The 14,631-nt window shown below is 51.5% G+C and overlaps 2 protein-coding genes across 7 annotated transcripts; one reads left to right on the top strand and one right to left on the bottom strand.

Moving 5' to 3' along the window:
- Positions 1-3,294: 3,294 nt before the first annotated feature.
- Positions 3,295-11,133, bottom strand: OSCAR (osteoclast associated Ig-like receptor). 5 transcript variants are annotated; one of them, XM_030819723.1, is made up of 6 exons: positions 9,117-9,198; positions 8,276-8,308; positions 8,113-8,124; positions 5,189-5,491; positions 4,523-4,804; positions 3,295-4,011 (listed from the first exon to the last, which is right to left on the bottom strand). In XM_030819723.1, the coding sequence occupies exons 1-6, from the start codon at positions 9,151-9,153 to the stop codon at positions 3,875-3,877; spliced, it is 804 nt and encodes a 267-aa protein (XP_030675583.1). In that variant the 5' UTR covers positions 9,154-9,198; the 3' UTR covers positions 3,295-3,874. The 5 variants fall into 5 exon arrangements, with proteins under 5 accessions (XP_030675583.1, XP_030675584.1, XP_030675580.1 ...); XM_030819720.1 differs by adding an exon at positions 11,101-11,133 and having other exon boundaries at positions 3,305-4,804; positions 9,117-9,312; XM_030819724.1 differs by lacking the exon at positions 8,113-8,124 and having other exon boundaries at positions 9,117-9,312.
- Positions 10,723-14,614, top strand: NDUFA3 (NADH:ubiquinone oxidoreductase subunit A3). 2 transcript variants are annotated; one of them, XR_004031910.1, is made up of 5 exons: positions 10,723-10,886; positions 10,984-11,406; positions 11,561-11,635; positions 13,554-13,631; positions 14,464-14,614. XR_004031910.1 is itself a non-coding variant. In XM_004089132.3 (4 exons), exons 1-4 carry the CDS (start codon positions 11,326-11,328, stop codon positions 14,553-14,555), a joined length of 255 nt encoding a protein of 84 aa, XP_004089180.1. In that variant the 5' UTR covers positions 11,249-11,325; the 3' UTR covers positions 14,556-14,614. The 2 variants fall into 2 exon arrangements, 1 of the variants encoding a protein (XP_004089180.1); XM_004089132.3 differs by lacking the exon at positions 10,723-10,886 and having other exon boundaries at positions 11,249-11,335.
- Positions 14,615-14,631: the final 17 nt, after the last annotated feature.

Below are 14,631 nucleotides of genomic sequence, written 5' to 3'. Positions count from 1 at the left end.
ACCCCACAGCTATAAAAAATAAACAATTAGCCGGGCGCGGTGGCTCACGCCTGTAATTCCAACACTTTGGGAGGCTGAGGCGGACGGATCACAAGGTCAATAGATCCAGACCATCCTGGCCAACATGGTGAAACCCCATCTCTACTAAAAATACAAAAATTAGCTGGGCGTGGTGGTGGCGCGCCTGTAATCCCAGCGACTCAGGAGGCTGAGGCAGGAGAATCGCTTGAACTCAGGAGGCAGAGGTTGCAGTGAGCCGAGTTCGCGCCATTGCACTACAGCCTGGCAACAGAGCGAGACTCCATCTCAAATAATAATAATAATAATAATAATAATAATAATAAATTTGCCAGGCGTGGTGGTGGCAGTGTTGTCATTGTTTTAAGAGGCACGAACAGGGGGAAAAGACCCAGCAGTCTAACCACACAGACGAGTCCCAAGTTAGGCACTTGTGTGTGTCTTGGGGGCTGTTGATAAAGATCAGAAATAACCTATGTGGATCACCCAGCAAAATGACCAGTGTGAAAAGGTGTTCAGTGGTAGAAAGTGAAATTAGCATTATGACTACAACTCACTCAATAAGCATTCATTGAACACTGGTCACTGGTAAACTGCTATGAAGAAATCTCGGCTGGGTGCAGTGGCTCACGCTTGTAATCCCAGCACTTTAAAGGGAGACCAAGGTGGGCAGATGGATCACTTGAGGTCAGGGGTTCGAGAACAGCCTGGCCAACATGGTGAAACCCCATCTCTGCTAAAAACACAAAATTAGCCAGGCATGGTGGCGGGTGCCTGTAATCCCAGCTACTTGGGAGGCTGAGGCAGGAGAATTGTTTGAACCCAGGAGGTGGAGATTGTAGTGAGCCGAGATCACAGCACTGCACTCCAACCTGGGAAACAGAGCGAGACTCCACCTCAAAAAGAAAAAAATCTCAAGGTTATTGGATAGATAAATGCATAGGTAGATTGACGGACATTGAATGAATAAATAGTTGAGTGGATTAAAAACTGACTGGTTAATGAAGAGATGGATGGGTAAATGGATAGAAATATGAATGAATGAATGATGGATAAGGACAAGTGAAATAATAGACAAATGTACAAATGAAAGCAAAGGAAAAAGAGATGCTCAATAGAAATAAATAAGGATGAGAATCAACGCTAGACATGAATGAGTGAATGGTGAATGAAGGAGTGATTGAATGGAGGAATACATGGAGTCAAGTTGAAGTACAAACTCGGCCAACACTACTTTTTCTTTGCTTTGGGTGGAAATAAGTTTAAAAAAAAAGAGGGCCGGGCACGGTGACTCACGCCTGTAATCCCAGCAGTTTGGGAGACTGAGGCGGGTGGATCACCTGAGTTTGGGAGTTCGAGGCCAGCCTGACCAACATGGAGAAACCCCGTTTCTACTCAAAATACAAAATTAGCCAGGAGTGGTGGCACACACCTGTAATCCCAGCTACTCAGGAGGCTGAGGCAGGAGAATCACTTGAACCCGGGAAGCAGAGGTCATGGTGAGCCGAGATCACGCCATTGCACTCCAGCCTGGGCAACAAGAGCGAAATTCCGTCTCAAAAATAATAATAATAAAATAAAAAAAGAGGGAAAAAGGAAAAAAAAAAAGACTCCCTGATGTGCCACTGACTTCCTCTACACATTTAGGGAAACTTAATATCGCCTCTCTTTCCACCATTTTCCCATTTATAAAGTGGGAAGACTGGATTTGATGACATCACAGCCTCATCCAAGTCTGGTTCCTTCCTTATAACCTGGGTCTCTTCTTTATTCTTTTTGTTTTTGTTTTTGTTTTGAGACGGAGTTTCGCTGTCACCCAGGCTGGAGTGCAGTGGTGCGATCTCGGCTCACTGCAATGTCTGCCTCCTGGGTTCAAGCAATTATCCTGCCTCAGCCTCCCGAGTAGCTAGGATTACAGGCACCCGCCACCACGCCCGGCTAATTTTTGTATTTTTAGTAGACACGGGGTTTCACCATGTTGGCCAGGCTGGTCTCGAACTTCTGACTTCGTGACCCGCCTGCCTCTGCCTCCCAAAGTGCTAGGATCACAGGTGTGAGCCAGCACCCCCAGTCTATTCCTTTTTTAAAATTATTATTATTTCCCACAGCCACTTATGCCAGGGAGGTTGTCCCGGATATATTCTACCAAGGCCCCACGCTGCTACTGAGGACAAACCCCGGAAGACCCGTTCAGTCTCTCCTCCCATCTTTTCAACACGTCAGCGCCCCCACGTGGCTAATTAGACTTCAAAATTCAGTTCTTGAGGCGGGCGGATCACCTGAGGTCAGGAGTTCAAGACCAGTCTGGCCAACGTGGCGAAACCCCGTCTCTACTAAAAATACAAACATTAGCCAGACATGGTGGCATGCACCTGTAATCCCAGCTATTTGGGAGGCCGAGGCAGGTGGATCACTTGAGGTCAGGAGTTCGAGACCACCCTGGCCAATTTGGCAAAACTCCATCTCTACTAAAAATACAAAAATTAGCTGGGCGTGATGGCGCACACCTGTAATCCCAGCTACTCAGGAGGCTGAGGCACGAGAATCATTTGAACCCAGGAGGCGGAGATTGCAGTGAACCGAAATGGCGCCACTGCACTCCAGCCTGAGTGGAGTGAAATCTTCTCTCAAAAAAAAAAAAAAAAAAAAAGGAAAGAAAGAAAAAAAAAGTTGTGCTTGATCATGCTTGATGGAAAAAAGGTGAGACCTTCCTTTCGACACTGAGTCTGGTAGAAATCGGTGTTACAGGGTAACTAACGTTTATTGAGCACTTACGAGCCAGTCACTGTTTTAAATATTTTATGTGTATTACCCACTGGATCCTACAACAGTCCTATGAAGTGGGTTTTATTTTTTTTTTTTTTTTTTTTTTTTTTTTTTTTTTTTTTTTTTTGAAACGGAGTCTCGCTCTGTCGCCAGCTGGAGTGCAGTGGCCGATTCGCTCACTGCAAGCTCCGCCTCCCGGTTCACGCCATCTCCTGCCTCAGCCTCTCTGAGTAGCTGGACTACAGGCGCCCCCCATGCCGGCTAATTTTTTGTATTTTTAGTAGAGATGGGTTTCACCGTGGTCTCGTCTCCTGACCTCGTGATCGCTGAGTGGTTTTATCATTCCATTTTACCGTCAAGGCAAGACAGAGTTGGGGAAGGGTGCTTTCTGAATGCTGCTACTGTATCTGGAGTTGGTTCCTTCCTGTGGGTTTGTGGTCTCGCTGACTTTAAGAATGGAGCCACGGACCTTCGTGGTGAGTGTTACAGCACTTAAAGATAGCACACACCTAAAGAGTTGGCAGCAGCAAGATTTATTGTGTAGAGCAAGAGAACAAAGCTTCCACAGTGTGGAAGAGGACTCTAGCAGGGTGCCGCGCCGGCTAGCTTTTATTCCCTTATTGTCCCCGCCCATATCCTGCTGATTGGTCCATTTTACAGAGCGCTGATTGGCCCATCTTACAGAGTACTGATTGGTCCATTTTACATTGTGCTGATTGGTCCATTTTATAATCCTCTTGTAAGAAAAGTTCTCCAAGTCCCCATTCAACCCAGGAAGTCCAGCTGGCTTCACCTCTCACTACTACCTTTCTGTAGCTGCTACTACTACAGTGAGTAGACGGCAGTGCTGGGATTCGAACCCTCTGTCTTCTGGCTTGGAAGTCTTAACCACTGATCACGTCTTCCACTTGGCTACTCCCTGGGAAACGCCTGGAAAGAAGCTACAGCACAGAGCACAGGGGGGTCTAAGGACCGTTCCACGGGGCTCGGCCAGCAGGACTGTGGGGCTGCAGAAAAGGACAGTCCAGCCCAGGGTCTCAGCTTCTCCGCCACTCAGGTTGGAAGTCTCGGGTTGCAGTGTTCCTGGGGCTCAGGGGCGGATACCAGCAGGAGCACGGTTCTGGCTGCGCCAGTCAAAAGTGACCAGCGCACCCAGGGACATGAGAACCAGACCGGCCAGCCCCAGGCGGACAAGGTTCCCCTGGGTGTAGTCGGAGGAGCCAGAGTCTGTGGGCGGAGCCGGAAGAGAGAGGCCATCAGCTCCCGGACCTCAAAGTCTGGGCCCTGAACTCCAGGTTTCCAGCCCCTGGGGTGGACTTAGGGACCTGACTCCACAGTCTCAAAGTTGAGGGGGAGTCGATGGAGGCTTCAACTCCTGGGTCCAGGAAGAAGGGGCTGGGGCCTGGACTCCTGGATCAGGAAGAAGGGGCTGGGGCCTGGACTCCTGGATCAGGAAGTAGGGGCTGGGGGCCTGGACTCCTGGGTCCAGGAAGGAGGGGCTGGGGGCCTAGAGTCCTGGGTCTGAGGGAGGAGGTACTGGGGCCCGGGAATCCTGGGTCTGAGGGAGGAGGGGCTGGGGCCCAGGAATCCTGGGTCTGAGGGAGGAAGGCCTGCAGGACTAGATCCCTGGGTCTGAAGGAGGAGGGGCTGGGGGCCTGGGCTCCTGGGTCTGAGGGAGGAGGGCCTGGGGCCTGCATTCCTGGGGCGGAGGAGGCGGGCCGGGCCTTAGGGCCCTCACCTTCCCAGCTGATGACCAGCACCTCGCTGCGCTGCGACAGCACGTAGGGCGCGGAGGGCGTGTGATAGTAGCAGCTGTAGGTGCCCGGGGCGCGGGCGCCCAGCAGCGGGAAGTCGGCCCAGGGCTGCGCGGAGTCGCGGTACTGCAGCGGGGCCGCCACGCCCTCGCGGTACAGCACGAAGCTCATGTTCCGCAGGCGGCCCGCGCAGCGCAGGCTCAAGTTGGCGCCAGGAGCCACCACCGGCCCGGGCAGCGCCACCAGCGACGGCCGCGGCAGCTTCTCTGCGGAGACGGGGTGAGGGTCCGGGGCCGCGTGAGCGTCTTCCGCTCGCTCGCTGTCTTTCTCTGTCTCTCGCTTTCTCTCTGCCTCTCTCTCTCTTTCTGTCTCTCTCTCTGTCTGCCTGTCTCTCTCTCTGTCTGCCTGTCTCTTTCTCTCTCTCTGCCTCCCTTTCTCCTTCTGCCTCTTTCTCTCTCCCCCCGCACTGTACCTCTCTCTCTTTCTCTCTGCTCCCGTCTCGCTCCCCCTAGTATCTCTGTATCTCTGTCTTGTGCCTGCGAATCTATCAGTTTGCCAGCCTCGCTCTGTCTCTCTTTCCCTATATCTCTCTGTCCCTCCCCCACCTCCCTTGTTCCACCCACTTCTCCTCCCCGACCCCAGGACCTCACCTGTCACCAGCAGCTCCAGGGCATCGCTGGGCTGGGACCAGACACCCGGCCCCCAGTCTGGCCTTCGGTAGCAGCAGCGGTAACTTCCCCCTTGGGCTGGAGTCACCTCCTCCAGAAAGAATTCTGCCAGCTCGGAGGACACATCCCGGAAGAGAAGGGGAGCGATCTCTCCAGGCTTGAAAAGTCCAAATCTCCAAGCAGGTTGGGGTGCCCGGCACCTCAAGGTCACGTTGACCCCAGGGGTCACAACTGTAGCCGGCTGAGCTCCCAGCCATGGCTTAGGGTAGTATGAAGCTGGGGGGACTGAATAAACAGGGCTGCCTGGGTCCTCGGGCCTCCTGGGAGCCCCAGAAGATGAAAGGGAAGTTGGGGAAGGAGGAGAATCACCTTGGACGATTACTGCCCCTTACTTAGCCTCAGTTTCGTGTTTGTAAAATCGGGGAGAGACTGGACTACAATCAAGGCTTGTTAAAACCAGGTGCAAATCAGTGGGGCAGGAGAGAAACTTCTGAGCTTTACTCCACAGTTTGTAAACATAGTTTCAAAAGGTCAGGTCCCAGAACTCTGTAATTTTATTATTATTATTATTTTTAAGTAATGAGATGGGGGGGGTCTCCCTATGTTGACTAGGTTGGTCTTGAACTACTGGCCTCAAGCAATCCTCCCAGCTCGGCCTCCCAAAGTGCTAAGTTTACAAGCTTGTGCCACCACGCCCAGACTTTTCTTTTTTTTTTTTTTTGAGGCAGGGTCTTGCTCTGTGCTCAGGCAGGAGTGCAGTGGCATGTTCTCAACTCACTGCAGCCTCAATCTCCTGGGCTCAAATGATCCTCCCCAGCCTCGAACTGGCCACACATGTCACTACCAGGCTTTTTTTTTTTTTTTTTTTTTTTTTTTTTTTTTTTTTTTTTTTTTTTTTGACAGTCTGTCTCCACTGGAGTGCACCTCTCGCTCCGCCCCCCCCGGTCCCCACCCCTCAGCCTCCGAGTAGCTGGGACTACAGGCTCCACGTGCCCTATTTTTTTTTTTTTAGACGGTTTCTTTTCCAGATGTCTGATTTTCTGATCCCCCTGGCTCAATCTGTTACACGTGAGCCCCCCGCATTTTTTTTATTTTTAGTAGAGATGAGCATTCGCTATGTTGCCCAGGCTACTCTCGAACTCTTGGGCTCAAGCAGTCCTCCCCCCTTGGCCTCCCAAAGTGCTAGGATTACAGGTGTGAGTCACCACGCCCAGCCAGAACTCTAATTTTAAATAGCTTTCCAGAATATTTGCAATATAGTATTTCAAGAGTTGCCAAAACTTGCTATTTGGAAAAAAAAAAAAGTTGGAGCCCTACCTCACACCATTTCCCAAAACAACTTCCAGATTAATTAAAGACCCTGTGTTTCATTTTTTTTTTAACTATAAAAGTATTCAAAAAACTATAGGAAAATATATTTGTCTTGGGGTAAGGAAGGCTTCTTAAAATATAAAATAAAAAGTTTTATGGAAGATTAATTAATTTGACCACTTCAAATTTCTTAAGTTGTGTATGCTGAAAGACAAAACTAGAGGACAAATGACAGTACTGGCAGATATCACTTATTCACAAATCACACAAATTAAGAGTACAGGAAGGCCGCTGGGTCCGGTGGCTCACAGCTGTAATCCCAGCACTTTGGGAGGCCAAGGTGGGTGCATCACCTGAGGTCAGGAGTTCAAGACCAGCCTGACCAACATGGTAAAATCCCATCTCTACTAAAAACAGAAAAATTAGCCAGGCGTGGTAGTGCTAGCCTGTAGTTCCAGCTGTTTGGGAGGCTGAGTAGGAGAATCACTTGAACCCTAGAGTCAGAGGCTGCAGTTAGCTGAGATCATGCCACTGCACTCCAGCCTGGGCAACAGAGTGAGAACTCCATGGTGGCATGCACTTTGGGAGGCTGACGCTGGAGGATTGTCTGAGCCTAGGAGTTTGAAGCTGCAGTGAGCTATGATAGAGCCACTGTACTCCAGCCCGGGTGACAGAATGAGACCCCATCTCTAAAAATGAATAAAAATAAGGGTCAGGTGAGGGGGCTCATGTTTGTAATCCCAACACTTTGGGAGGCTGAGGCAGAGGGATCACCTGAGGTCCGGAGTTCCAGACCAGCCTGACCAACATGGTGAAACCCTGTCTCTACTAAAAATAAAAAAATTATCCAGGCATTGTGGTGTGTACCTGTAGTCCCAGCTACTCGGGAGGCTGAGGCAGGAGAATCCCTTGAACTCAGGAGGTGGTTGCAGTGAGCCAAGATTGCACCACTGCACTCTGGCCTGGGCGACAGAGACTGGTCTCTAAATAAGTAAATAAATAAAATAGGTAGAGATAGCTATAGTGACACTGAAATATCTCCAAGAGAGTTTTTGTTTGTTTGTTTGTTTCTGAGGTGGAGTCTTGCACTGTCACCCAGGCTGCAGTGCAGTGGCACAATCTCAGCTTACTGCAGGGCTGGGATTACCTGTTTTACCTCAGCTCTCTGCCTCCTGGGTTCAAGCGATTCTCTTGCTTCAGCCTCCTGAGTAGCTGGGATTACAGGTGTGTCCCACCACACCTGGCTAATATATTTTTTTTTAGTAGAGACGGGGTTTCACCACGTTCCAGGATGGTCTCCATCTGACCTCGTGATCTGCCCGCCTCTGCCTCCCAAAGTGCTGGGATTACAGACACGTTGGCCATTGCGCCCAGCCCAAGATCCTATTTCTTAAGCCCTGTACTGTGCCAGGCTCAGGGTTTTGCACATGTGATTTGATGAAATCTCACAGCGGCCCATTTTACAGAGAAGGAAATGAAGTCTTAGCAAGCTGTGGCTTGTTCAAGGTCATATGGTCATATCAATGAATACGATGGTAAAACTGAGGTCCTAGCTTAGGCCTCTGCCTCAGAAGTTCCTGGTCTTCAGTACTCACCTATAATGGCCACTAAGGGGAATGAGAAGAGAAGGAAGGAAGGAATGGAGGGAGGGAGGAAAATAAGGATATCTGGGATGGGATTGGGCACCAAAATAAAATCTGAGTAGTTGGAAAAGGGGTGTCAGCAACATAAAGGAGAGTGGATGGGGTGGCTACTCACCAGACGGAGTGATGTCTGTGTGACACAGAGGCCCTGTAGAAGGTTGAGGGACTAGTTCCTTTTTTTTTTTTTTTTTTTTTTGTCTGAGACAGAGTCTCACTCTGTCGCCCAGGCTGGCGTGTAGTGGTGTGATCTCAGCTCACTGCAACCTCTGCCTCCCAGGTTCAAGTGATTCTCTTGCCTTAGCCTCCCTCATAGCTGGGATTACAAGTGCCCGCCACCACACTGGGCTAATCTTTGTATTTTTAGTAGAGATGGGGTTTCGCCATGTTGGTCAGGCTGATCTTGAACTCCTGTCCTCAGGTGATCCGCCCGCCTCGGCCTCCCAAAGTGCCGGGATTACAGGCGTGAGCTGCTGTGCCCGACAGCGAGTTCCTTTCAAAGCCCTTTGTGGCCAGCCCCATCTCATTGGTAGCCCAGGAATCTGAGTCCCCAGCTCCTCTCTCCTCTGGGAAACGAGAATCTTATCCCTCCCTCGGGGTCAGGAATCTGGGTCCCCATTTCCCTCTTCTCTCAGGAGCTAAGAGCCCTGTTCCCAGCCCCCTTTTCCCGGGGAATCAGGAGTCCCGGCTTCCATCTAGGAGTCCTCCCTGTCTCCTGCCCTCTTCCTGCCTCAAGAGCCAGAGAGACCTGTCCCCACTTCCTTCCTCCTTCCTCTTTCGGGAATCTGTGTTCTCTTGCTTTAGGACCCAGGGGTCTGGGCCCTAGTCCTGTTCTTTATTTGAACCTAGAACCCCAAACCTGCTGCCTGGTCCCCCTGCAGGGTGTCTGGGTCTCCACCTCCTCTCTTTCTGCCCCTAACCCCAGCCAGGAACCCAGGGAGAAAAAAGGGGCGGCTCACAGAGGGTCAGCAGCTGGAGGATCAGCATCAAGGCCATGGTGGGCAGCTATCCGCTGGAGCTGGAGCCAGGGCTTGGTCGCACCCTCTTCCCTCCCGGGAAATGAGGCAACATCAGAAAGCCAGACCCAGATACTCGTTTAGGGAAGTGAGTATCGAGGTGGGGGCCTGTGGGTGACTGTGTCATAGCCCTATGGCCCTGTGGAAAAAGTTAGCAGGGGGGTCAGTCATAACCTGTGGTGTTCATTCATTTAACTCTAGAAACAAATACTAGTCGGGAGGTGGAGGCAGGAGGATCGCTTGAGCCCAAGAGTTCAAGAGCAGCCTGGGCAACACAGCAAGACCCTGTCTAAAAAAATAAATAAATAAATTGTGCCACTGCACTCTAGCCTGGGTGATAGAGTGAGACCATGTCTTTAAATATAGATAGACAGACAGAAAGATATCTGTCTTGTTTTAAAAATAAGAACCGAATATGTGCCAGACTCTTGCTGTGATTGATTGACAGATAGATAAAAATTAGCACCTATTATGTGCCAGGCCCTTGCTGTGATAGATAGATAGATAGATAGGTAGATAGATAAAAATTAGCATCTATTATGTGCCAGACCCTTGCTGTGATAGATAGATAGATAGATAGATAAAAATTAGCACCTATTAAGTGCCAGGCCCTTGCTGTGATTGATTGATAGATAAGAATTAGCACCTATTAAGTGTCAGACCCTTGCTGTGATTGATGGATAGATAAAAACACCAATTATGTGCCAGTCCCTTGCTGTAATTAATTGATCGATTGATAGATTGGTTGACAGATAAAAATTAGCACCTATTATGTGCCAGGCTCTTGCTGTGATACTGTGATTGATTGATTGATTGATAAAAAGTAGCACCTATAGGCCGGGCACGGTGGCTCACGCCTGTAATCCTAGCACTTTGGGAGGCCGAGGGGGGCGGATCACCTGAGGTCGGGAAGTTCGAGACCAGCCTGACCAACATGGAGAAACCCCGTCTCTACTAAAAATAGAAAAATTAGCTGGGTGTGGAGGCACGCGCCTGTAATCCCAGCTATTCAGGAGGCTGAGGCAGGAGAATCGCTTGAACCCGGGAGGCGGAGGTTGCTGTGAGCCGAGATCGCGCCATTGCACTCCAGCCTGGGCAACAGAGCTAGACTCAGTCTCAAAAAAAAAAAAAAAAAAAAAATTAGCACCTACTACGTGCCAGACCCTCGCTGTGCGATGTTGGCAGGCACAGAGGGAACTCAGACTCCTTTACTGCTCTCAAGCAGCAGCTACCAGTCCGACTGAAAGACCCAGACCAGGTCAGTTTCTTTCTTTCTTTTTTTTTTTTGAGACGGAGTCTCGCTCTGTCGCCCAGGCTGGAGTGCAGTGGTGTGATCTCTGCTCACTGCAAGCTCCGCCTTCCGGGTTCACGCCATTCTCCTGCCTCAGCCTCCCCAGTAACTGGGACTACAGTCGCCCACCACCACTCCCGGCTAATTTGTGTTGTATTTGTAAGTACAGGCAGGGTTTCACCATGTTAGCCAGGATGGTCTAGATCTCCTGACCTTGTGATCCGCCCGCCTCGGCCTCCCAAAGTGCTGGGATTACAGGCGTGAGCCACGGCTCCCGGCCCAGACCAGGTCAGTTTCTTAAGTGATCTGAGCTATAATGGCGGTAACAGGGCACTTAGCCCGCTGAAAGCTCCTAACCCATCTGGGATGAGACCTAGCGCTTCCAGGACGAGCTGATGTTGAGCTGAGACCTCGAAGGACAGGTTAGTCATTCACCTTCTCCCAGGCTCAGTTTCTTCGTCTGTAAAATGGGCTTTCATACATAAACTATAAAATGAGGACTATTTTGTTCTGCCTTAGGTGGGTCGCAGCAGGAGGACTAGTCACTCCGGAGCGACTTCTAGGCTGAGACTAAGGAGGTTCCACGCAGGTCCGCAAAGTCAGGCTTACGCTTGCTCCTGACACTACTTCCTTTACCTCCACGGCTCCATCTTTGTTCTGCGCAAGTGCGCACGCGCAGGCTCCGAAAGCGGAACCTCGCACAGAGGGACCACAACTCCCAGAGTGCTCCGCGTCCTGGCTTTTTCCTCCACTTCTGCTCCAGGGCGCACGCGCAGCCCGGGGAGCGGTTTCTCGCGCATAAGGACCACAACTCCCAGAGTGCTCCGCGTCCTCGCCGCTGTCGCCGCCGCCGAGACCAAGATGGCTGCGAGTAAGTGCAGGTGCCGGTGGCGCGCGGGGCTCGGGTAGTTTCGGGAACCTCCGGGCGGTCCGGGGACTGAGGTGCGTCAGGGCAGGGGTGGAAGCGATGGGGTCCGTGCTGGAGGGGGACGCAGAAGTCACGAGGGGGGTCCTCCAGGGCAGGGGTGGCACGAGAGGGTTAGAGGTCACCGGGAGCAGCTACTTGCAGGGGTGACGCTCCTCGCCACCCCTTCAGGAGTCGGCGCCTTCCTCAAGAATGCCTGGGACAAGGAGCCAGTGCTGGTCGTGTCCTTCGTCGTCGGGGGCCTCGGTGCGTGAGTGCTCTAGGCGCAAACTTGCATCGTCCACCCCCGTCTCCCCCCATCCCTCCATCTTGTACCCCTAAAGCCCTATCGCCGCCCTCGGGTCCCCTCTAGTGTGTCTGCACCCCACGACATCCCCTTATCTATCCCTATACCCATTATAATCTCTCCACCATCGCCCCCCGCATTCCTCTCCACCTACCCAATACGCTCTTAACCCCTCTAAATGAGACGTTCTCAACCCTGCTTATGCCTTAGCAACACCTGAGCACCAAAAATAAATAAAGTCCAGATCCTCCTCCTCCTCCCTTTCATCTCTCCCCCATTCTGAATTGAGTTGGCTTGGTTGGAGGTGAGGCTGGGGAATGAATCTGTGTCTTGTGAAAATCCCCGTATGATCCTAATGTGCCTTGCGGATTGAAAACCTCTGCCCTCTGTCCTGGAACTGCGCTACTCACACTTTAATTAGCACCGGAGTTCCTGCAGGGATGGGGGCGGGGATTGTTAAAATGTAGCTTTTTTTTTTTTTTTTTTTTTTTGCGATGGAGTCTCACTCTCACCCAGGCTGAAGTGCCGTGGCGCGATCCCGGCTCACTGCAACCTCGGCCTCCCGGGTTCAAGGGATTCTCCTGCCTCAGCCTCCCGAGTAACTGGGATTACAGGCGCCCAGCTAATTTTTTGTTTTTGCTTTTGAGACTGAGTCTCGCTGTCACCCAGGCTGGAGTGCAGTGGCGCGGTCTCGGTTCACTGCAAGCTCCGCCTTCCAGGTTCACGCCATTCTTCTGCCTCAGCCTCCCGAGTAGCTGGGATTACAGGCGCCCGCCACCACGCCCGACTATTTTTTTGTATTTTTAATAGAGACGGGGTTTCACCACGTTAGCCAGAATGGTCTCGATCTCGACCTCGTGATCTGCCCACCTCAGCCTCCCAAAGTGCTGAGATTACAGGCGTGAGCCACCGCGCCCGGCCAGCTAATTTTTTTTTTTTTTTTTTTTGAGATGGCGTCTCGCTCTGTCTTCCAGGCTAGAGTGCAATGGTTTGATCATGGCTCATTGCAACCTCCGAATCCAGGGTTCAAGTGATTCTCCTGCCTCAGCCTCCCAAGTAGCTGGGATTACAGGCGCGCACCATCACGCCCGGCTAATTCGTGTATTTTTAGTAGAGACGAGGTTTCACCATGTTGGCCAGGCTGGTCTTGAACTCCTGACCGCAAGTGATCCGCCTTCCCAAAGTGCTGGGATTACAGGGGTGAGCCATTGCACCCGGCCAAACTGTAGGTTCTGATTCTGTAGGTCTGGGGTGGGGCATGGGATTCTGCATTTTTGAAGAGTTCCCAGGTCTTGTCAGTACTGCTGGTCCACCAGCCAGGCACTAGGTAAGGTTCTGAACACTTGTTCAGTGTGGCAGCCACCAGCCACACCTGGCCAGTGAGCACTTGAAGTGGTGCTGGTATGAATTGAGGTGGTATAAGACACACTGGATTTTTAAAACTTAATATAACAGAGGGTGTAAACTACCAATAATCTTTTGTTGATTACATGTTGATGTTTTGGATGTACCAAAATTTGTAACAGTCTTGATTTCTCCGGAATAGTCCCATGACACTACTGCCAGGATGCTCCATGATGACCCCTACACTTATACGCACTCATTCCATGACCAACCCCACTGCTCCCTCCTCTAGGCCCCATTATCTGTGAGTGTTAGGCTCCCACCCCTACCTCCACTTAACCCCCCAAAGAAGAGTTTTAAACCCTCCTGTCTGTAAGTAGGAATCCCGAGGTACCAAGGATCCTCCTGGAGGTGCTGGCCCTCCCTGCTGCCCTCCCCCTTCGCACTTTATCTTCCCTTTGCCAAGGCTCAGCTTCTCTTCCCCTCTCCTCAGAGCCACCTTCCCCTGGGCCTCACCCCTGTGTCTCTCCACAGCTGTAATTCTGCCCCCATTGAGCCCCTACTTCAAGTACTCCGCCATGATCAACAGGGCCACGCCCTACAACTACCCAGGTGAGTGGGGGCCAGGCAGGGATCGCTGGCATAGGCCCAGCCTCCCTGGGCTGGGGTAACGGCAGTTATGGGCAGGTCTTTCCTAAGCAGTTATCAGAGATTCTGCAGTGGTGCCTGGACCCCCCATTCCATTTTTTAAGAATTGAGATATAATTCGTATACTATTCTGTGTTTGTGCTTTCAGTTGTGTTTTGTTTTTTTTGTTTTTTTTTTTTGAGACAGAATTTTGCTCTGTCGCCCAGGCTGGAGTGCAGTGGTGTGATCTCAGCTCACTGCAAGCTCCGCCTCCTGGGTTCACACCATTCTCCTGCCTTAGCCTCCCAAGTAGCTGGGACTACAGGCACCCGCCACCACGACCAGCTAATTTTTTTGTATTTTTAGTAGAGACGGAGTTTCACCATATTAGCCAGGATGCTCTCGATCTCCTGACCTTGTGATCCACTCGCCTCGGCCTCCCAAAGTGCTGGGATTACAGGCGTGAGCCACCGCGCCTGGCCTGTGCTTCGAGTTTCTATTACCTTTCCAGATTTCTGTCCCTCTCTGGGTTCCCATCTGTGGTGGTTTCTTGGTCTCCATCTTCTCAGGTTTCCCATCTCTTTCGACCCTCGCTCTCTTCGTGCGTCGGATCTCTCGCTCGCTGTCTATCTCTCTGGTTTTCCATGTCTCTCAGTCTCTGTATTTCCAGCCTCTTTCTGCATCACTGATTCTCTGACCCTTCCCCTCTCACCCCTGGGGTCCCCCTTCCCTCTCTGAACATAAAGCAACAGACCAGCTCTTCTCTCCAGGGCCCTGGAGACGTGCTGGTCTCAGTGGCCCACCTCCTGTCCCACAGTGCCCGTCCGCGATGATGGGAACATGCCCGACGTGCCCAGCCACCCCCAGGACCCTCAGGGCCCCAGCCTGGAGTGGCTGAAGAAACTGTGAGCACCTCCACTGACAGAGGCGGCCCCTCCCACGGCTCCCAATAAAAATGTGAAAACCAACCCCAGAACGTGAGCGT

This window comes from Nomascus leucogenys, chromosome 10 (genome assembly GCF_006542625.1).
Source record: "Nomascus leucogenys isolate Asia chromosome 10, Asia_NLE_v1, whole genome shotgun sequence".
Classification (NCBI taxonomy): domain Eukaryota; kingdom Metazoa; phylum Chordata; class Mammalia; order Primates; family Hylobatidae; genus Nomascus; species Nomascus leucogenys.
This window is presented reverse-complemented; position numbering and strand designations above follow the sequence as displayed.